This window comes from Penicillium nucicola, assembly GCF_028828085.1.
Source record: "Penicillium nucicola strain IBT 29836 chromosome Unknown utg000008l, whole genome shotgun sequence".
Classification (NCBI taxonomy): domain Eukaryota; kingdom Fungi; phylum Ascomycota; class Eurotiomycetes; order Eurotiales; family Aspergillaceae; genus Penicillium; species Penicillium nucicola.
The window spans coordinates 1,737,880-1,753,786 of NW_026643132.1; the positions used below are offsets into that span (position 1 = coordinate 1,737,880).

At 48.4% G+C, this 15,907-nt stretch overlaps 7 protein-coding genes across 7 annotated transcripts; 4 read left to right on the top strand and 3 right to left on the bottom strand.

Annotated features, from left to right (window-relative positions):
• Positions 1-391: 391 nt before the first annotated feature.
• Positions 392-1,516, bottom strand: N7511_008147 (zinc-binding alcohol dehydrogenase family protein; the record flags this gene model as incomplete). The annotated part of the gene is made up of 1 exon (XM_057130524.1): positions 392-1,516. The coding sequence occupies one exon, from the start codon at positions 1,514-1,516 to the stop codon at positions 392-394; it is 1,125 nt and encodes a 374-aa protein (XP_056982307.1).
• Positions 1,517-2,384: 868 nt separating this feature from the next.
• Positions 2,385-4,643, bottom strand: N7511_008148 (Zn(II)2Cys6 transcription factor; the record flags this gene model as incomplete). The annotated part of the gene is made up of 3 exons (XM_057130525.1): positions 2,385-2,874; positions 2,939-4,026; positions 4,092-4,643. The coding sequence occupies 3 exons, from the start codon at positions 4,641-4,643 to the stop codon at positions 2,385-2,387; spliced, it is 2,130 nt and encodes a 709-aa protein (XP_056982308.1).
• Positions 4,644-6,443: 1,800 nt separating this feature from the next.
• Positions 6,444-8,695, bottom strand: N7511_008149 (uncharacterized protein; the record flags this gene model as incomplete). Its single annotated transcript, XM_057130526.1, has 3 exons — positions 6,444-6,981; positions 7,046-8,351; positions 8,401-8,695. The coding sequence occupies 3 exons, from the start codon at positions 8,693-8,695 to the stop codon at positions 6,444-6,446; spliced, it is 2,139 nt and encodes a 712-aa protein (XP_056982309.1).
• Positions 8,696-9,888: 1,193 nt separating this feature from the next.
• On the top strand, positions 9,889-11,318 carry N7511_008150 (Peptidoglycan-binding Lysin subgroup; the record flags this gene model as incomplete). The annotated part of the gene is made up of 3 exons (XM_057130527.1): positions 9,889-10,536; positions 10,587-10,701; positions 10,762-11,318. 3 exons carry the CDS (start codon positions 9,889-9,891, stop codon positions 11,316-11,318), a joined length of 1,320 nt encoding a protein of 439 aa, XP_056982310.1.
• A 243-nt stretch (positions 11,319-11,561) lies between these two features.
• Positions 11,562-12,930, top strand: N7511_008151 (uncharacterized protein; the record flags this gene model as incomplete). The annotated part of the gene is made up of 2 exons (XM_057130528.1): positions 11,562-12,241; positions 12,303-12,930. 2 exons carry the CDS (start codon positions 11,562-11,564, stop codon positions 12,928-12,930), a joined length of 1,308 nt encoding a protein of 435 aa, XP_056982311.1.
• Positions 12,931-13,350: 420 nt separating this feature from the next.
• On the top strand, positions 13,351-14,166 carry N7511_008152 (uncharacterized protein; the record flags this gene model as incomplete). The annotated part of the gene is made up of 1 exon (XM_057130529.1): positions 13,351-14,166. One exon carries the CDS (start codon positions 13,351-13,353, stop codon positions 14,164-14,166), a length of 816 nt encoding a protein of 271 aa, XP_056982312.1.
• Positions 14,167-14,744: 578 nt separating this feature from the next.
• On the top strand, positions 14,745-15,087 carry N7511_008153 (uncharacterized protein; the record flags this gene model as incomplete). The annotated part of the gene is made up of 2 exons (XM_057130530.1): positions 14,745-14,948; positions 15,034-15,087. The coding sequence occupies 2 exons, from the start codon at positions 14,745-14,747 to the stop codon at positions 15,085-15,087; spliced, it is 258 nt and encodes an 85-aa protein (XP_056982313.1).
• Between the last annotated feature and the right edge of the window lie 820 nt (positions 15,088-15,907).

Sequence of the window (15,907 nt, forward strand, 5' to 3'; positions counted from 1 at the left end):
ATCATCGAGTTACTAGTTCACTGCGAAATACCCATTTGCTTTTTCTACAGTGAGCTTGCAGGAGCACATGTCAGCTTTACTTTCCTATAGCTTGAGAACTGACGGAAATTTTGTTGTTTTCCATATCAAGTGAATTAAAAGGATAAGAATAATGCCTGAAACTGACAGGTTATTGAAAAAGGTAATACAGGCCAGCAATAGCAAGTCGATCCCTTAATCTTCCCTGTCTCTCGTCGGTGAAGGACCCATATCTGTCATTATTATTTCCTTCCACCCCCATATCATTCCATCATTCAGGCATATTGATCATGATCGTAGTCCGTATCTCATATCACCATTTGCTCATTTCCCAGTCACTCGGACTGTCGGTTGTGTGCGAGTTGCTCATTGCTTAAAGCGAGACAACAACCTTCTGAGCAGAGAGGCCCTTCTTGTGAGCGTCGAGAGCAGCCTGGACTTGCTCAAGACCACGGCCGGCAACGACGGGCTTCGGGACGAGGCGGTATCTGCCGTTGGCCAGTGCAGTAGGCAAGAAGTCGTTGTAGATCACAGTGCCGACTTCGTTGTGAACAAGGGAGCTGCTGAAAACGGGCTTGACGAGAACACCGCAGCGAATAGACTTGATGGTGATAGAGATATTCCACCAGGCGAGAGCGAGCATGAACAAGAAGAAGTGCCAGACAGTGGCGGGCGGCTTCTCTGGGAATGGAACGCTGACTTGAACGACCAGCTTGGAGCCCTCTGACTTGGCGAGGATTTCCATGCAAGCTTCAGTGGATTCATTGCCGATTGCAATAGCACCGACGGCTCTCTTGGTACGGAGGATGTGGAGGATGTCCGCGACGGCAGACTTGCTCTTGTAATCGAAGACGTGGGAAGCGCCCAGGGCTTGGACATACTCGAAGTTGGCGGGAGAGGCAGTAGCGATAACACCATAGCCTGCAGCTGCAGCCAGCTGAATAGCGTTGCTTCCGACGCTGGTAGATGCTCCCCAAACAATCAAGGTGTAGACAGTCGACTTTGGGAGAAGACCCAAGGCGCTGGGGTGGTTCAGGGACAAGAAGTCAGTCTGGAACATGGCACTCGCAGCAGTAGACAAGCCAAGAGGGAGGACACAGGCCTCCTCGTAGCAGACACCGTCAGGAATACGCGAGGCCAGTTTGGCATGCACGACAGTGTACTCCTGGTAGGCACCGTGAGAAGACTTGTTGATGGTGGGATCCATGGAGATTGCGTGCGCCAGGACGCGGTCTCCCAGATTGAAGCCAGTGACACCTTCACCAATATCAACAACTTTGCCAGCGACGTTATTTCCCATGATGAAGGGATATTTGATCCAGTTCAAGATGAGACCACCCAAGACTTGCTTGGACCACTCGAGCGAGTTCACAGCGATGGCGCCGTTCTTCACCACGAGCTCGTTCTCGCCGGCAGGAGTGTAAGGAGCCGACTTCACTTGGAGGGGACGCTTGCCGTGGGCAGGGAGCCAAGCAGCTTGGTTGGGAGGATAATCCATGATTGAAGGAAGAGTTGACGATCAGTAGAAACAAATCGGGTTGGAGATGGTGAAGAAAGGAAATAAACAAGGCGTTCGAAGATGAATGGGCTGAATGCTTGGATTGTTCACGCACGTGCCATATTCGAAGCCCTAAGCGTTTTCGGCATCGATATTGGGGGCAACTTCGTCTTCGCTTCCTCACTCGCACCTTCCATTGGATTTCACTTTGATCAAATGCACGGGGCTTATCATCAACCCCAACATACCACCTCAAGCTTTGCTAGCAAACTTGATCATGTAGTATGTGATCTGGATAATATCACAACTGAACTGTATCTTCAGCCAAATCCAGATGTCAGCTGCATGCTTATACCTTTTCTGTCTTGAAATCCACGTTTGCCATCTATAAACCCAGCAAAGGTTTTAGCATGATACATATATGCTGGGTCGTACAATGCATGCGAATTTTGAAAGGAAGATGCATATCAAGGCTGATGAGGATGCCCTGGAGTAATCGAATAAGGAAGAGACATTCGTTCCATTTCAGGAAACCGGGAAATCGAAGTTGCTGTTTATGCTATTTATGGATAGCTTGGCACCAAAATTGAGCAAAACGAAGGTTGTCGGAATATGTTGTACCGGGGTCGTCAATAGCCCTTGAAGTGATGATATCCCACTGCATATCCCATTTGTATCGAATGCTGTCAAGGCAATTCGGGCCAAGTGTGTAGATTTAGGCGTTTGGTTTGTCTTGAATGCTGCGATGATTTAGGACTCGGGGTCTCATGGAGATTTCTTGGGCGATAATGCCATAGTGAAGCAAATCCGTTGCAGTTCATTCGTTGCCGACAGAAGTGCTGATAGGGTCCGTTCAACTGTCACTGCGCTAGAATATCTGGGACAATGAGAAAGCTGCCCATGCCTCAAATTCAGGCTCTGCCATATTGGGTATAGACTCCACGTCCAATCCAGGTTCATTAGTGGCCGAGATGGTATTTGTCGACTTTTCGGCCTGTAAAGTTGAGCCCAGGGATAGATCTAGGCTTTTGTGAAGATCAATGAGAGCTTGTATAGCGATTGGCATTCGTTCCTTCAATTGACCTTGCCCTGCGTCAATATCACCGGCCGCTTCATTGTCGGGCGAAGACCCAGGGGATTGGTATTGTGCCACAACGAGACGTATATAATCATCAAGACACGATTGAGCTTTCGGGACCTCGCTTGATGTACGCGATTGTTGGAGATATGTCAGTGTAAGAAGTGCACATTGCAGGGGCCCATATTGGCCCTCCCAGTACCACGTATAGTATGAAAGTGCTGGGGTATCGTGAAGCCACTTAAAAACGCGCAAATATGCGATGCAAAGATGCACAATTCTGAAAGCTTAGTCAATGGTCTTGTGCTGTAAATAATAGTCGCATAAATAAGATCAATGTATACCTGGTCCATAGCTTTTTGGAGTTCAAGTCTTTTTCGACAGGAGAAACCAACACCGGCTTGTGTAATAAGATTGCTGTTTCAAGTTGCATTAATGTCAGCATCGCGCGGGCCCATCTTGTAAAGTCTGTGGGCTGGCTGGTCGCTTCCACTACTGTCCGTGTCGATATGCGGCCGATGAGGGTGTCAAGTGTTTGTTCAAGTTGTTTCGCATCCATGGCAAGATCAGAAAGCTTGTTCGTGGTCATATCTCGTGAGCTTTGTAGGTGAGAAATGATATTCGATTGCAATCGAGTGCTTTCGGATCGACCAATGGTGAATACTGATGGAAGGTCCAAGACTTCAGAGTTCATGACAGCTCCGTCAATATTTTCACATGCAACTCCGCTGGCTCCATCGATAGTATCACTTCCACAGCAAAGCGGAAGGCCAGTAGAAACGCTCGACTGCAGATCGAGCCAGACTATATGCCACCAAATCCGACGCCTCGTTTCTTGTTCCTTGTGGTTGAGGGCAGACCACGTTGCTTCACGGTGAAGCCCCATACTTTGAGCAATCCGCACGGTAGTGCTTATAGAAATGGACTGTTCCATGGAATCATAGGAATGACCAATGAATGGTCCTATTAACAGTGTCGAGACAAGAGTGTTCATTGTCGGATGCTCTAGATGACGAGATTGAGAAAGACTGGCAGTATAGTTGGTCTTGAGCTGCTGCAAAATCGTATCTTTATATTCATTTCGAAGCTGAGCGCTGTCCCAGTGAGTATCCGATGCGGTTGATGCACCACAATAAAGAATCGCAAACAGTAAGCAGAAAAACGTCGGGTCATCAATGAACTTTTGGGATGGCAGTGACTCGTCATTTTTTTCGCACCAGTTCCAGAAGTCATCGTAATCTTTTTGCAGGGTGCACCGGTCCACGAGAGGGCAAATGGGCCACACTGCGATGAAGAATACCTCAAGTAGGGCATCGCTAATCGGTCTGGCTGGCAAACTCTTCAGTAGACTAAACATCCTTGCAGCAGAAGCATATGAGTCGATTTCATGCGTAGAATGATGGCTCTTGAAAAGATTATTGGTTTGGGGTTCCTATAGATGCGCAATCGTGGTCAGTCTCCGGCAATTCCAGCCCACGTACAATTTTAGGGCTTTACCTTTCCAGCGATAGATCCCCAAAAGGCTCGTCCAATAAATCGGGAATGGCCATTTCGCTCGAAGGTCAAGTGGTCTTTGCATATTGGAACCGGTCTTTGCGCAGAGGATGACTCTGAAGTAGTAAAAGGGTTGAAATTAGATTTCGGTACAATCTTTTTGTTTTTCGAAGTCTGATCGGTATGAATCGAAGTTGCCCCTCGATTTGCGGGATAGGCTGATCGAAGATCAAGGGGCGAAGCATTCGGGGACTCCACTTCAGACCCTGGTGTTCCCAGTATCCCTGGAGCTTGCGCCCCAGGCCATACTCCCGTTTCTGATCCAGAATGATGATTGGTGGGTCTTTCATTGGACTGATAGCTCTGATCATCCAACGATGCATGTTGAACCCGGCCAGTAAGCTCGTCGCGTACCCCCGTGTTGTACACACAGATCTCGTTCATTCGCGTGCAGTTGGCACAGTGTGGGTGCTCACGACCACAGCGAACTTTGCGTCGACGACATACAACACAGCTGAGAGCCAGTCTGGGTCGTTTGATGGGTTGCTGATTCATGGGGAGATGTTCACGCTTGTTGGGTTCGTACAATGGAAACAAAGAGACGAGGCCCGGGACGCTAGACCTAATCGGGAGCCGATATTCGCCACCCACCACATTAACGTCTTCCGATGAAAGTTGAGAAAGGCAGGAGAGTATGAGATGAGTTTTTTTGTGATGAGTTTAATTTGATTTGCTTTAGAAATTCAAGGGGTTATGCAGAAAGTTGTATTTGCAACTACAAGCAACGAAAACTGCAATTCTGCCTTTGATACATAGCATCGAACATACCGGACGGGTTCGAATCCTGTCACTGCCACAAATTTTACCCTATATGCACTTGCCGAAGGCATTCTATGCTCCGGTAGAGCTAGCCAGGACCTGGATGGCAGGATCCGGAGCAGAGGTGGCTTACTCGGACAGCGTAAAGGACAGTTCGGGAAAACTGTCACTATATAGCCCGTTAGCTAACCTATCAGTACTAGTTGTCAAACTCGGCCCGCTAAAGCTAGCATGTACACTTTGTTGTAGCTATACGTATGCAACAGTTCGTTGTGATTTAACAAGGGCACGTCCCAAATTCCGGGGGACGCCCCGGATGGTCACAAAGATAAAAATATAACAAATAAACAAGCGACCAGATGGCCACTGGCATTTTCAACTAATTACAGGCTGAATTTGGTGTTGGGGAAAATGATGTGTACAACTAAAAGCTCTGAGTGTATCGACTTGCCGCACGCGTATTGGGGCTCCAACGAGTGTACTGTATGAACCATCATCACCATCCTATCTTTCATGAGTAGTAGTACTTTGCGATACTGATAATCTACAGCTTACACGGTATTCTTTACCTAATAAAAGAAGGTTTACACGCCCTACAGTCATGAACGTTAACTAATAGAGTGAAGGTGGTCTTCCAAACCCTAACCACGTGATACAAGAAGAGAGCATATAACTAGCATCCAACCAATGAATCAAAGTTCAATCAATATGTTGCAGTCCAAATGGCATCATAATTGCTATATATCAATATTTCCATCAAGTTGAAGCAAACACTCGTTTCAAATGCCTCATCAAGCCCAATACAGAAGATGAGCTGGTTGCCGAGCAGAGAGAGGGTACCAGCTCTACATGTTACCAAATTCCGTTCCCCAAAGCAAAGATAAGCTCAGTGTCGTATACAACTGAATGCAAGAAGATTGCACAGACGCGCTGTCTTTCTCCTGTCCTCATGCCCTGCCGCCTTTGGACTATCTCAAGACTGATCTAGGCCTGAAATCATTTGACCAAGTTATAAGTTAAGAGAAGTATGAAGAACCGTTTCATATGCTATGTGGCCTTCTGTGTGACCTAAAATCTTCATCAGGTCCTACTGTGACTACTTCCTCCAGATAAGATACCCCTATGGGTCAAAATCTCTTGAGAGAAGTCTCTTATTTTCTGCCTTCCAAGTGACCCTCACTCTTAAAGAGGTAGCTAAAAATAATCTCTTGGGGGCATCATTTCATGTTACCACTTCTAAGATACTCTACATAGCTCTGTCATAGACACAAAGTCAGTCTCACATCCTGGTATCACTCCCATTGAATGTCTCTGGTGATATAATCCGACATATCTGTAGTACGCTCTTGTTTGTCCCACAAAGGGACCATAGCCTCTAAACGGAAGAATCAGAGATATAGCAATAGAGGTAGTGTATTGCTCGAAATAGGAATGGAGAGATAACAAAGAGCGAGAAGCCCTTTTTTATGGTAAACGGGCTTAGGCTGATCACACGACATTACCCGGTGTTTCAACACCAACCTTGACAAGGATCAACTAAAGGATCCCCTCCTTCCTCAACCCCCCTACTTTTCCTGCCAAGGAGGGGTCCTTCTTCTTTAGAAACTCCATAAAGTTATCCATCATAGCAGTCTTAGTGGTATTCCACTCCTTCCATGGCGCAACCTGACTCGGCACTGTGGGCCCCGTATAAATCTTCAGCGGATGATCCAGTGTCTGCTGCCAAAGATACTCAAGTCCCACAGACGGCGGCGCTAGCATGGCATAGAGCTCGTTCCAGACTAGGTTGGCCAGAATGCGCGTCTGGCCCGAGTATTTCGAGCCTTTATCCTGAGATTCTTCCTTGGCCGTCCCGTCTGCACTTGCGTCTGCAGTGGCACTATTATCAAAGTCTGCGTCGACAGCCAGGACATTGCCTTGGAAGTCACCGTTGAGGAGGTCTTTGTTTTCTCTGTAAGAGGCGTAAAGTTGTTCGTCGATGTATGAGCCTACGCCCATGGGATCGGCGACAAGGAAGAATGATGGTACTATTTTCTCTTTCCACTCGTCAGAGGACCGGATCTGTTGGAAGTGTCTGTAAGCAGTGTTAGTTTCTTGCTCGTGTGAATCTTGGGATAGAGAGTTGAGGGCTGTCGAACCTCCTTGCTGCTGTGACCGGTTCCATTGAATCGAAGCCTAGTTCCTTGCTGTCGAACCAATGCAGTTTGAGAAGTGGCTTGATTTCGTCGGCGCGCTGGACATCATCGCCCCATGCCGAAAACTGTGCTTCCAAGTCCCGCCGGATGCCTTCCCACTGCTCATCGGAGAACTTGTCTACTGCGCGGTAGATGGCTAATCCGATGCTCACGTCCTGTCTCTCCTCTGGGGGCACGCTCAAGTTCGCCTCCTGCTCCACAAAGAGTTTCTGGATCCAGGGCTGTACAGGTGGCTGCGGTGATGGCACACGGCCGCGAATCTTTTGACGCAGTTCATCCTGTACCACTGTGCTGATAGAAAGGCGCTCGCGACGGGCCGCGTCACTCTGCGTCGCGCTTAGGCCTTGGACCTTAGCAGCCTCGTTCTGAGCCTCGATACATTGGGTGAGTCGCTCAAGCAGGAGCTGAGAGAAGCCGTAGCTTTTGTCTTGGCTCGCTAGGTCGGGATTGTGTAGCCCAGCAACGATCTCGGAGGGTGGATTGTAGCCGTTGTACCCATCCATGGATATCCAAATGTTGAAATCTGCCATTGACACAACGGAAATGAGATCAGACCATCGCTCTGTGATCAGTTCCATTTCTGGGGATTCCAACTTGTCAGCTGGGATCGCAGTGAAGCTGTCCAATAACTGTTCGCGTAATTCGGTAACGCGGGCCAGGATCCAGGAATGGGCGGTGCTGGTCATGACTTCGTACTGAGCGCGAATGAATTGCTCCCAAAGCGCAGTAAGATTAACCTCGGGAGAAAGGCTGTCTTGGGCCTTGCGCAGTGCATTCAAGGCGTTCTGCGTTTCTCTGAGGTCACCGGATATTTTGTTGAAGGTGTCGCACATGCTAGTCCGGCACTGAGGAATATTGAGATACTCAAAGACAGAAATCACAGAGGTCAGGTATTCGTGCGCGATCGTGAAGTGGTCCAGGTTGTTGAGATCTTTTTCGCGCCATCGCGATGCAGGCACGGGAGCGAGGCCTCCCCAGAGGCGATTTTTGAGAAAGTGAATATTGTTTCCAATATTGCACAGCCCGCTCAACCCCTCGGGTTCCAAGATGCGACCCATCACTTTGACTACAGTGGGAGTGTCTTCTTTGTTGAACGGCGCAGCCGCCCATTGTGTACTCGGGGCGACGAGCAGATGTAATTCAGCCTGGTTCAGTAAAGCTAAATCGGTCTTCTTCCCGTTTGGCAAGATACCATACACTGCGAATTCGAGAAAATTCACAATAGCTTGCGGCGCAATCAAGGCGTCCACTGATTAGGTTAGTGAGATGACAGTGACGCAATGACAGTAGAGCCATACCAAGTGTGAAGTCCTGCCTCATCCAATGTTTTTCCGTAAGGCTTGATCCCTTGTAATTTATAGGCTCATGACTAGGACTTGTCGCATTGGCCGATGAGCCAGAATCTGTATGGGCATATCGCGCGATATTGACCTGTTTTACGCGGCAGATCCCACGCGCGAAGTTCCCGGTGCGATATGCCACCAAGCCAGCATGAGGATTGGCTCTCGCAACGCGAGTTATCGTGCGGGGAGATAATTTAGCGAAAATCTGGCGGTTAACCTGTGGCAGGCTTCGGGAAAACCTGGCGGCCATTGTGCGTATGATCAGCTTAGGCTTGGAGATTGAAGATGGCGATCTTGGCAGAAAAGCTCGGGTGCGGGAGTTCGGCCATAAATATTGGAACCCCTGGAGCCCCCTTTTTAGCAACAGAAACAGAAGGCTAAGATTGGTGCTAGCCGGTCAAAGCTAGCCATGTCTTTTTCGTTTTGGCTATATGAATTTCGAGTTTCACAATTCTTGTGTCTATGGCAAATCTTCGACTATATATTTGGACCTAAAAATTAGATATTACGGCTCTCGTCGTATGCATATTACCGTTCTACTTCTAGCTGCTCACTTTAAGTCGGAGTTCATTGACGTTCTCCTTTGGTAATGCCCTTGGTAAATTCCCAGTGAAATGGGCGAATTTGGATTATGCCATAAAGAACAATCAGATAACTTTTTGTCTAACTTGGTATGGTCAGTGATGATTGAAGATCGCGCATTGTAGGGTCTTACAAGCGCTATATGATGAGAGATGATGAAGCATATAGTCAAGTTAGATAGCTTTAGATGTTGATGCAAACGAGGCAAGCTTCCCTTGCTCCACACAATGTTGAGATGATCATTGAATGTCCTGTAGCCACCCATATCGCGAGACCGTTGGGCTGGAAAGGGGACGAAAGCTCAATGAGACTACTTGTCAGACTATGTGTTCTGGGAGTCCTAAATCCAACCCTTCTTGTCCTTTTTCTAAGTCCATTCTTTGTCAGACCTGTCATGTGAGATTGGGGTAGATCTTGAAACTCGTCAAAGTGGTGGGTGCTTTCATGAAGAGTCAGTAGCCAAGCTTCCTAGGGTTGATATTGAAAGAAGCCGCTTTCGGTAAGTTCCGAGATGTAAAGATAGACAGATCCAACAAAGAGTATTAAAAAATATCCTCCCCCATGTTGACCTTCAATTGCAACCACATTCCTTTGTTGGCGGTGGCGGAGGACTCATCTCGACTTGGTCTACCCAATTATCTGACCTGCTATAATAAAGAATGGACGCCTTCCTGCTGTTCCTTGAACCTCAGACTCGGAGTCTTGCGTTTCATAAACCCTCACCCATGTCCTGGATCAATGAATAATCGATACCCTGGTGCCTCTCGTGGTAGGGGAACGTCTCTCACGGCTCTCTGTGAGACTATTTAAAGGCCTCAGATATATCAGTGAGTTGATCGCCTGTCGAGTAATCTACACCAAATGAAGTCTTCCCAGAGCGTCATGTTTCTCGCGCTATGCAGCCTGTTCTTGATCCAGGCAGCAATTGCATTGTCTGTAGAACAGCCTCGGGTGAACACTATCCATACCGAAAGATATTCATTGCAATATTCTATTGTCACCCCGAGCTTGATTGACCGTCGTGATGCTGGCAACTCCAATCCTATATGCGCCTCCTACATCGTGAGGGAGGGTGATACGTGTGCCAGCATTGCCGCAAACTGCGGCATCACTACCGACTTGCTCACCACTTACAACAAGGGCGTGGACTGCACCAAGAGCGCCGGAAAGCCGATGTGCTGTTCCACAGGAGGAACTCCAGTTCCACCGCGAGAATTTGGAGGTGTCTGCTACTCGTATACCATTCGAGGCGAAGATACCTGCGATCGAATTGCAAAGGCATACGGCATCACTGTTGCCAATATCGAGGCCTGGAACAAAGAAACATGGGCCTGGTATGGGTGTGGTGACCTTCAGATTGGTGGCAAGATCTGTCTCACGGAGAAGGGTGTCCCTCCAATGCCGGTTTCAATTCCTGGTGCTGTCTGTGGTCCGCAAGTACCTGGGACTGCCAGTCCTAGCCAGTGGGACAAGCTTTCCTCGTTGAACCCCTGTCCCTCAGCTCAATGCGTGAGTCTTGATAGTGCCTTTCTCTGAGATTACCGCTGACAGTGACGAAGTGTGATAGAAAAGGACAGTGTGGTACTGGCGCAAACTTTTGCAGCGCAACTAGCTCGACCACATCGAAAGCCGGCGGAGCCACCTCTCACAAAACGCAGGCTGGTGAGCCTACAGGTAAAACAATAACCTCATATACCACAGTGAGATCCACTGAAATAATAAGTTTAAACTCAGCACCCGGCACTAATTCAGCTCAGTCTTCGAGTAGCACGAAAGCCACCAGTTCCAGCTCAACCAAGTCTACAGCTACTGCCATTACGAGCAGCTCCAGTTCGACGACCAGTTCAAGCAATACTCTTGTCAGTAGGGCAAGCAAGACCTCAAGTGGTATCGTAACGGTGGAATCGGGATGGATGCTGCTGATGTACATGGAAAAGGGCTGCAATGGGGATTATGTGACCCTGCAAGGCCATAACAAGAATCTTGCTGATTCCGACTGCCTCGTGATACATGGTGGCCTCAGCACCAACATTACAGATGAGGGTGTTTCATGTCGTTACTGGGTGCAGGAAGGGTTGAACTGGAAGAGCTGTGACGAGAGTCCCAAAACACGGCCTGCATCATGGAAAATGATCAATGGTCTCTGTACGGTGGTTGATAATGACAAATGTGACAACTACCACTCTATTGGCCAAACATATGGCTGGCGAGGAAAGGGAGGCCCTTGTCAGAACGGGGGTAGGAGAGGGGACCCTGAGTCGTTCAACTCTATGCAGTGCTATGTGGGCTAGTAAGATGAAAGCGGAAGATTGTTCCCTACGTAGGATATCAGATAGGCAAATATATCATTCCATTCGTCTCAAATTGAAGTCTTTTCAATAGCGCAAGGAGTATGCAAAGGAATAGGCAGCCGAGTGGCGATACGAGGTTTTCCGCTTGAGCCTCATCTCAGCCCCCAAAGCCTCCCATAAAATCCCAAGTTTTCCCCCCAAATCTCTTTTGTTTGGTTTTGTTTACTTTTTTCCTCTTTCAAAATGGGTCTCCGTAATCAGGAAGTTCCCGCGTCATCGTCGCATTCGCTCCATTCTTTGGATGACGCGCCGCCACCTTACAGCGATGATCTCGAGTCCTTCCCCGTTCCGCCTGTCCCGCCGGCCCCTAACCAGCGTCACATTGAGCCCCTCCGTCTGATCGACTCTGCCTACGTCCTTCCAGGCGGAACCGACATTAGACCATATGACAAAATCGCCTTGACACTCGCGCCGAACCTGTCGACTAACAGCGATGAGCTCTTCCAGGCCCTCAAGAAACAGATCAAGCTGCCGTTACGCCCTCTCTTCTACGTGAAAGGCTCCCACACCGAGTCAAGCAACAATGGAAAGAAGGACAAGAACAGCAACACCGTGACCGACTTCGAGTTCAAGCTGGATCTCGCCGAGACCATGCTTACCGGTTGGGAGGGCCGGCCGATGGCGATAAACTGGATGGAGGTCGAGATCGTCACAGATGAGGACCAGAAGCCGGCCTACCGCGGAGGCATCTGGCGCTCGCGCACATACAAGCCCCCCAAGACGCGCCAGGCCATCGCTCTCGGTGATGACACCAATGCCCTCCTTGGCGAAGACGCCAACGCCGACGGATCGTTGAACAAGCTTCAAAGCGCCCTGAAACTATGGTGCGAGCGGTTCTGCCAGGATGCTGCACCCGTGAAATCGTACGCTCATCGCCTATTCTCTTCCTAAGGCTCCCTCACTGACCAGTCTGATTAATTGCAGGTTCACCCTCCACCGCCAACTCAATGGCTTCAACTCGAATGCCCTGCGCAACGTCCTCTCCTCCCACATTCGTGAACTCAACTACCGTGGCTCCCTCGACTTCTCTTTCTCCACTGCCCACAGCTCTGTAACAATCTACTCTCCTCACTGGATCAACCGAGTCCGCGCAAACCGCTACGCCTGGTGGATTATCGTGATTCTGCAGCTCTGGATAATCACCTGGCCCATCATCTTCTTCATGGAGAAGCGCTATGAAGTCGCTCACGTAAAATGGCACGCATCTCTCGTGCCCGAAACCGAGTCTGCGTTGATCAAATGCTACGCTCAAGGCCGTGATGAGTCTGCTCTGGGCGAGTACTGGGCGCCTGCTGTGAAGCAGGCTGCTTGGAGTCGCCGACGTGGTGGAGGTGATGTTCTGACCAGGATGGATGCTGAGCGTGTGCAGGGTTATTCTATGCAGCAGTTGCTTGGCATGCGTACTGATACTTCCGATTCTGAGCGGGAGCGTAGAGAGCGTGTGAGCAATGGTACCGGTGGATTCGTTGATAATGTCGTGGGGCTGGTCCGCGGTGTTAGTGAGGCTGGGCAGGATTGGAGGATGTCCATGGGATGGGGTGCTAACTCTTAGGCTTGCTGTTCTGGGAGCTTCCTATATGATCTAGCCCTGGAGGTGTTTCGATCAGACTTACAAGCTCATCGAGGGAATCGCGGGCGACTTCAGCAGGACTGCAGTCTAACACCCTCAAATCCTGCATCAGACTTACTGATCTCTTCTTTTATAATTATTGTTATAGTCATAAGCACATGTCGAATTCTATGTCTTTTCAAAAATTGCTCTTTCCATGTAGAATGCGATCAAAGTCTAGACCATGTCGTCACGCTTCATCTGCAAGCTCTAAACCCCCTTCCAAGGTTAGTATCAAATTAGGGTTCGTCTCCCGAACTAAATATCGGAGCCTGAGCCACCCCAAGATATTGCACATTTGACATTCATCTCATCTTCAGCCTTGCTACAAATCTCGATCAAACAGCTCCTTTTCAGCCCAACATGGCTATCTTCTACGACCTCACCTCCCGCGGCCTCGAAATCTCGACCAGTCACTGCCTTGCGGACGATGACATCGTTCAGACTGCGACCTGTGTCATACAGTCCTTGCTTCTCATAATACTAATTCACATCCTCCTTACTTTGGCAGTACTGTTGATAGACACAATCATCCAACGACTCGGCCCATTGTTCCTATCACTGGTTCTCGATACGTGCGTGGGACTAGAAGCACGCTGCGACGATCTGAACTTGACATGGATTGCATGGCTGCTCAACATATTCTCCAAGATATTCACTACTGCAGATGACAGAAAGCAACAAAAGGAGCTAATCAAGGAAAAGAAGTCTGTTTTATCCAAATATGACGCTCACGAACGGCGATACGACTACCTGGTCCAAACACTCCACCACCTGGAAACGCAAGCAGCACTTGAAATCCTGACTGTAGCCCAAATCCAAGCCACCTGCAACCTGGCATTCGAGTTGTCGGCTTTCCGGTATGCGGTTACGGATACAGTGAGTGAGTTCCGACGACTTGGCTTTCATCGTCGGAATGGAGCGTGGATACGTGCTGATCGACGGGCCGATGACCCTATTCGGCGGACTGCCGGTCTATGTATGAGACTGGGTGGTTGCTGTGCTTATGATTGTGGCTGTTGTCATAATGTACGAGATGTCGTCTCCCTCGGTGGGACGATGTTGTGGCATTGTACCGATCAATGTCGATGTTGTGACAGACGACAACAGAAGATGGTCTGGTCAAACATAGAAAGAGAAAAAAGCGCTAGATTTGATTCCGTCAGTCGATGGGAATGAGTGCTTGTGGTTTGGTGCTGCTATTTTGGCAAGCTAACTCTTTTGCTTTGTTTATGGCTGTCTCGCTTTGTACGAGGCCTTTGCTTCGACGGCGAGTATTTCTGGGCCGATATATATAACTTATAGTCCTTTTTTTTGGTTTTATTTTTGGGCTTCTCTGTCATTTGCTTCAATTTGCTTTGTTCCCACAATTGCATTTCTATGGTTCCTTGATTTGGAGAACTGCCACTCAATGCTACATGGCTTCCCTTGTCGATGCTATTTCCTTTATCCTTCGTCTACAAGAGCTTCATTCGTATCTGGTATCTAGAGACTATTTTTGCAATCCGACCTCTTTATCATTGCTATATTCAAATCGAGAGATGGTATTTTTGTCCCATTGTTGGCTATAGCCCAACCGCGGTTTATTGTCTTTTCCTTCCTTTGTATACCGATATAGCACTTCCTCGATACAAGACCAGGGTCTTCTTTTGGAGATATAAAACCATTCAGATGTCTATACATTATTTCATCTTCAGCACCTCAAGCTTCTTTACTATATACTACAACTCCCGATATATTCTTATATACTTGCAACCATGACTGCCACTGGAACACGGACCAAAACGGCTCAAAGATTGAGCACAAAGAATCGAACAACGGACGGAAGGATTCGAAAGGCGGGCGGAGCTGGCCATAGAAGAGTAGCTGGGGCAAATACGAACCCGACTAACACTGGCCCTGCCGCAATCGCTGCCCAATACAGTCAGGAAGGAGCCGATTACATGCAGTGGATGAAAGAGGTAAATAATGCGAACTGTAGGGTCCCATGTCCTATCAATCGATCAACCACTCAATGGAACAATCTCTTTAATCAAATTAATCCAGCACAACAATGGCAACAAGTGTCGTCAGGAACCGAAGGACCCAACGCCTGCGTGATTAACACACCCAAGGCTCGAAACCGGGACATACCAAAGAATGCCAATAGTTATATCAGACGACATATCAATCATACGTCCACTGGAGGCCAAGATAATTATGAGCACTCGATGTCGGACGGTGTCATTTTCACCCTGGACGCCATGCGAGATAGATCGGCGAACTCTCCCTATTGGTCCGAGGTTGCTTTGGCGCAGTATCAGAGAGATTTTAGTCTTGGGGACCTGAAGTATATCTATATCGTCGATTGTACGGAACCCCAGACGTTGAACTTCATCCGGCAAGCGCTCTATCCTGGGCTTGATCGCCGGGTAGATAGTTCGGCTGTCCTCGCTGTGTATCCCGATTCTCTTTATTTTAATGCGCTTATGGGCGTTGTTTGGGGGAAGTCTGTCGGGGCGCTTGTTCTTGGGGCCTGGAATCGAGGCACGCATACAATTCACAAAATTCTGGTTTGGCAAATCGCTGGGCACTTCCATCTAAGGTTTGATATTCATATTCCATATAATCTTGTTCTGCGGCGCAAAGGCTGAAGTGCAGAAGCCGGCTTCAAACCCTGAAACGAAGAAGTTGGCTTCAAAACTTGACTTGACGAAATAGTCGGCGCGGGTCAGATACTACATTCTTTCCCTTCTGCTACGTCCTACGCAGCTTATACTATAGGTCCCAGTAGTGGATTTGGTTCAGATTAGGGGGAGGGGGGTTGCCCTTATGGTGGATAACTGATGATATTTCCTTGTTTATATGTTCCGATAGATTGTCGATTTAGATGAGCAATTTTATTTCAATATTTTCAATCCATAAGTTTCAGCACTGCATA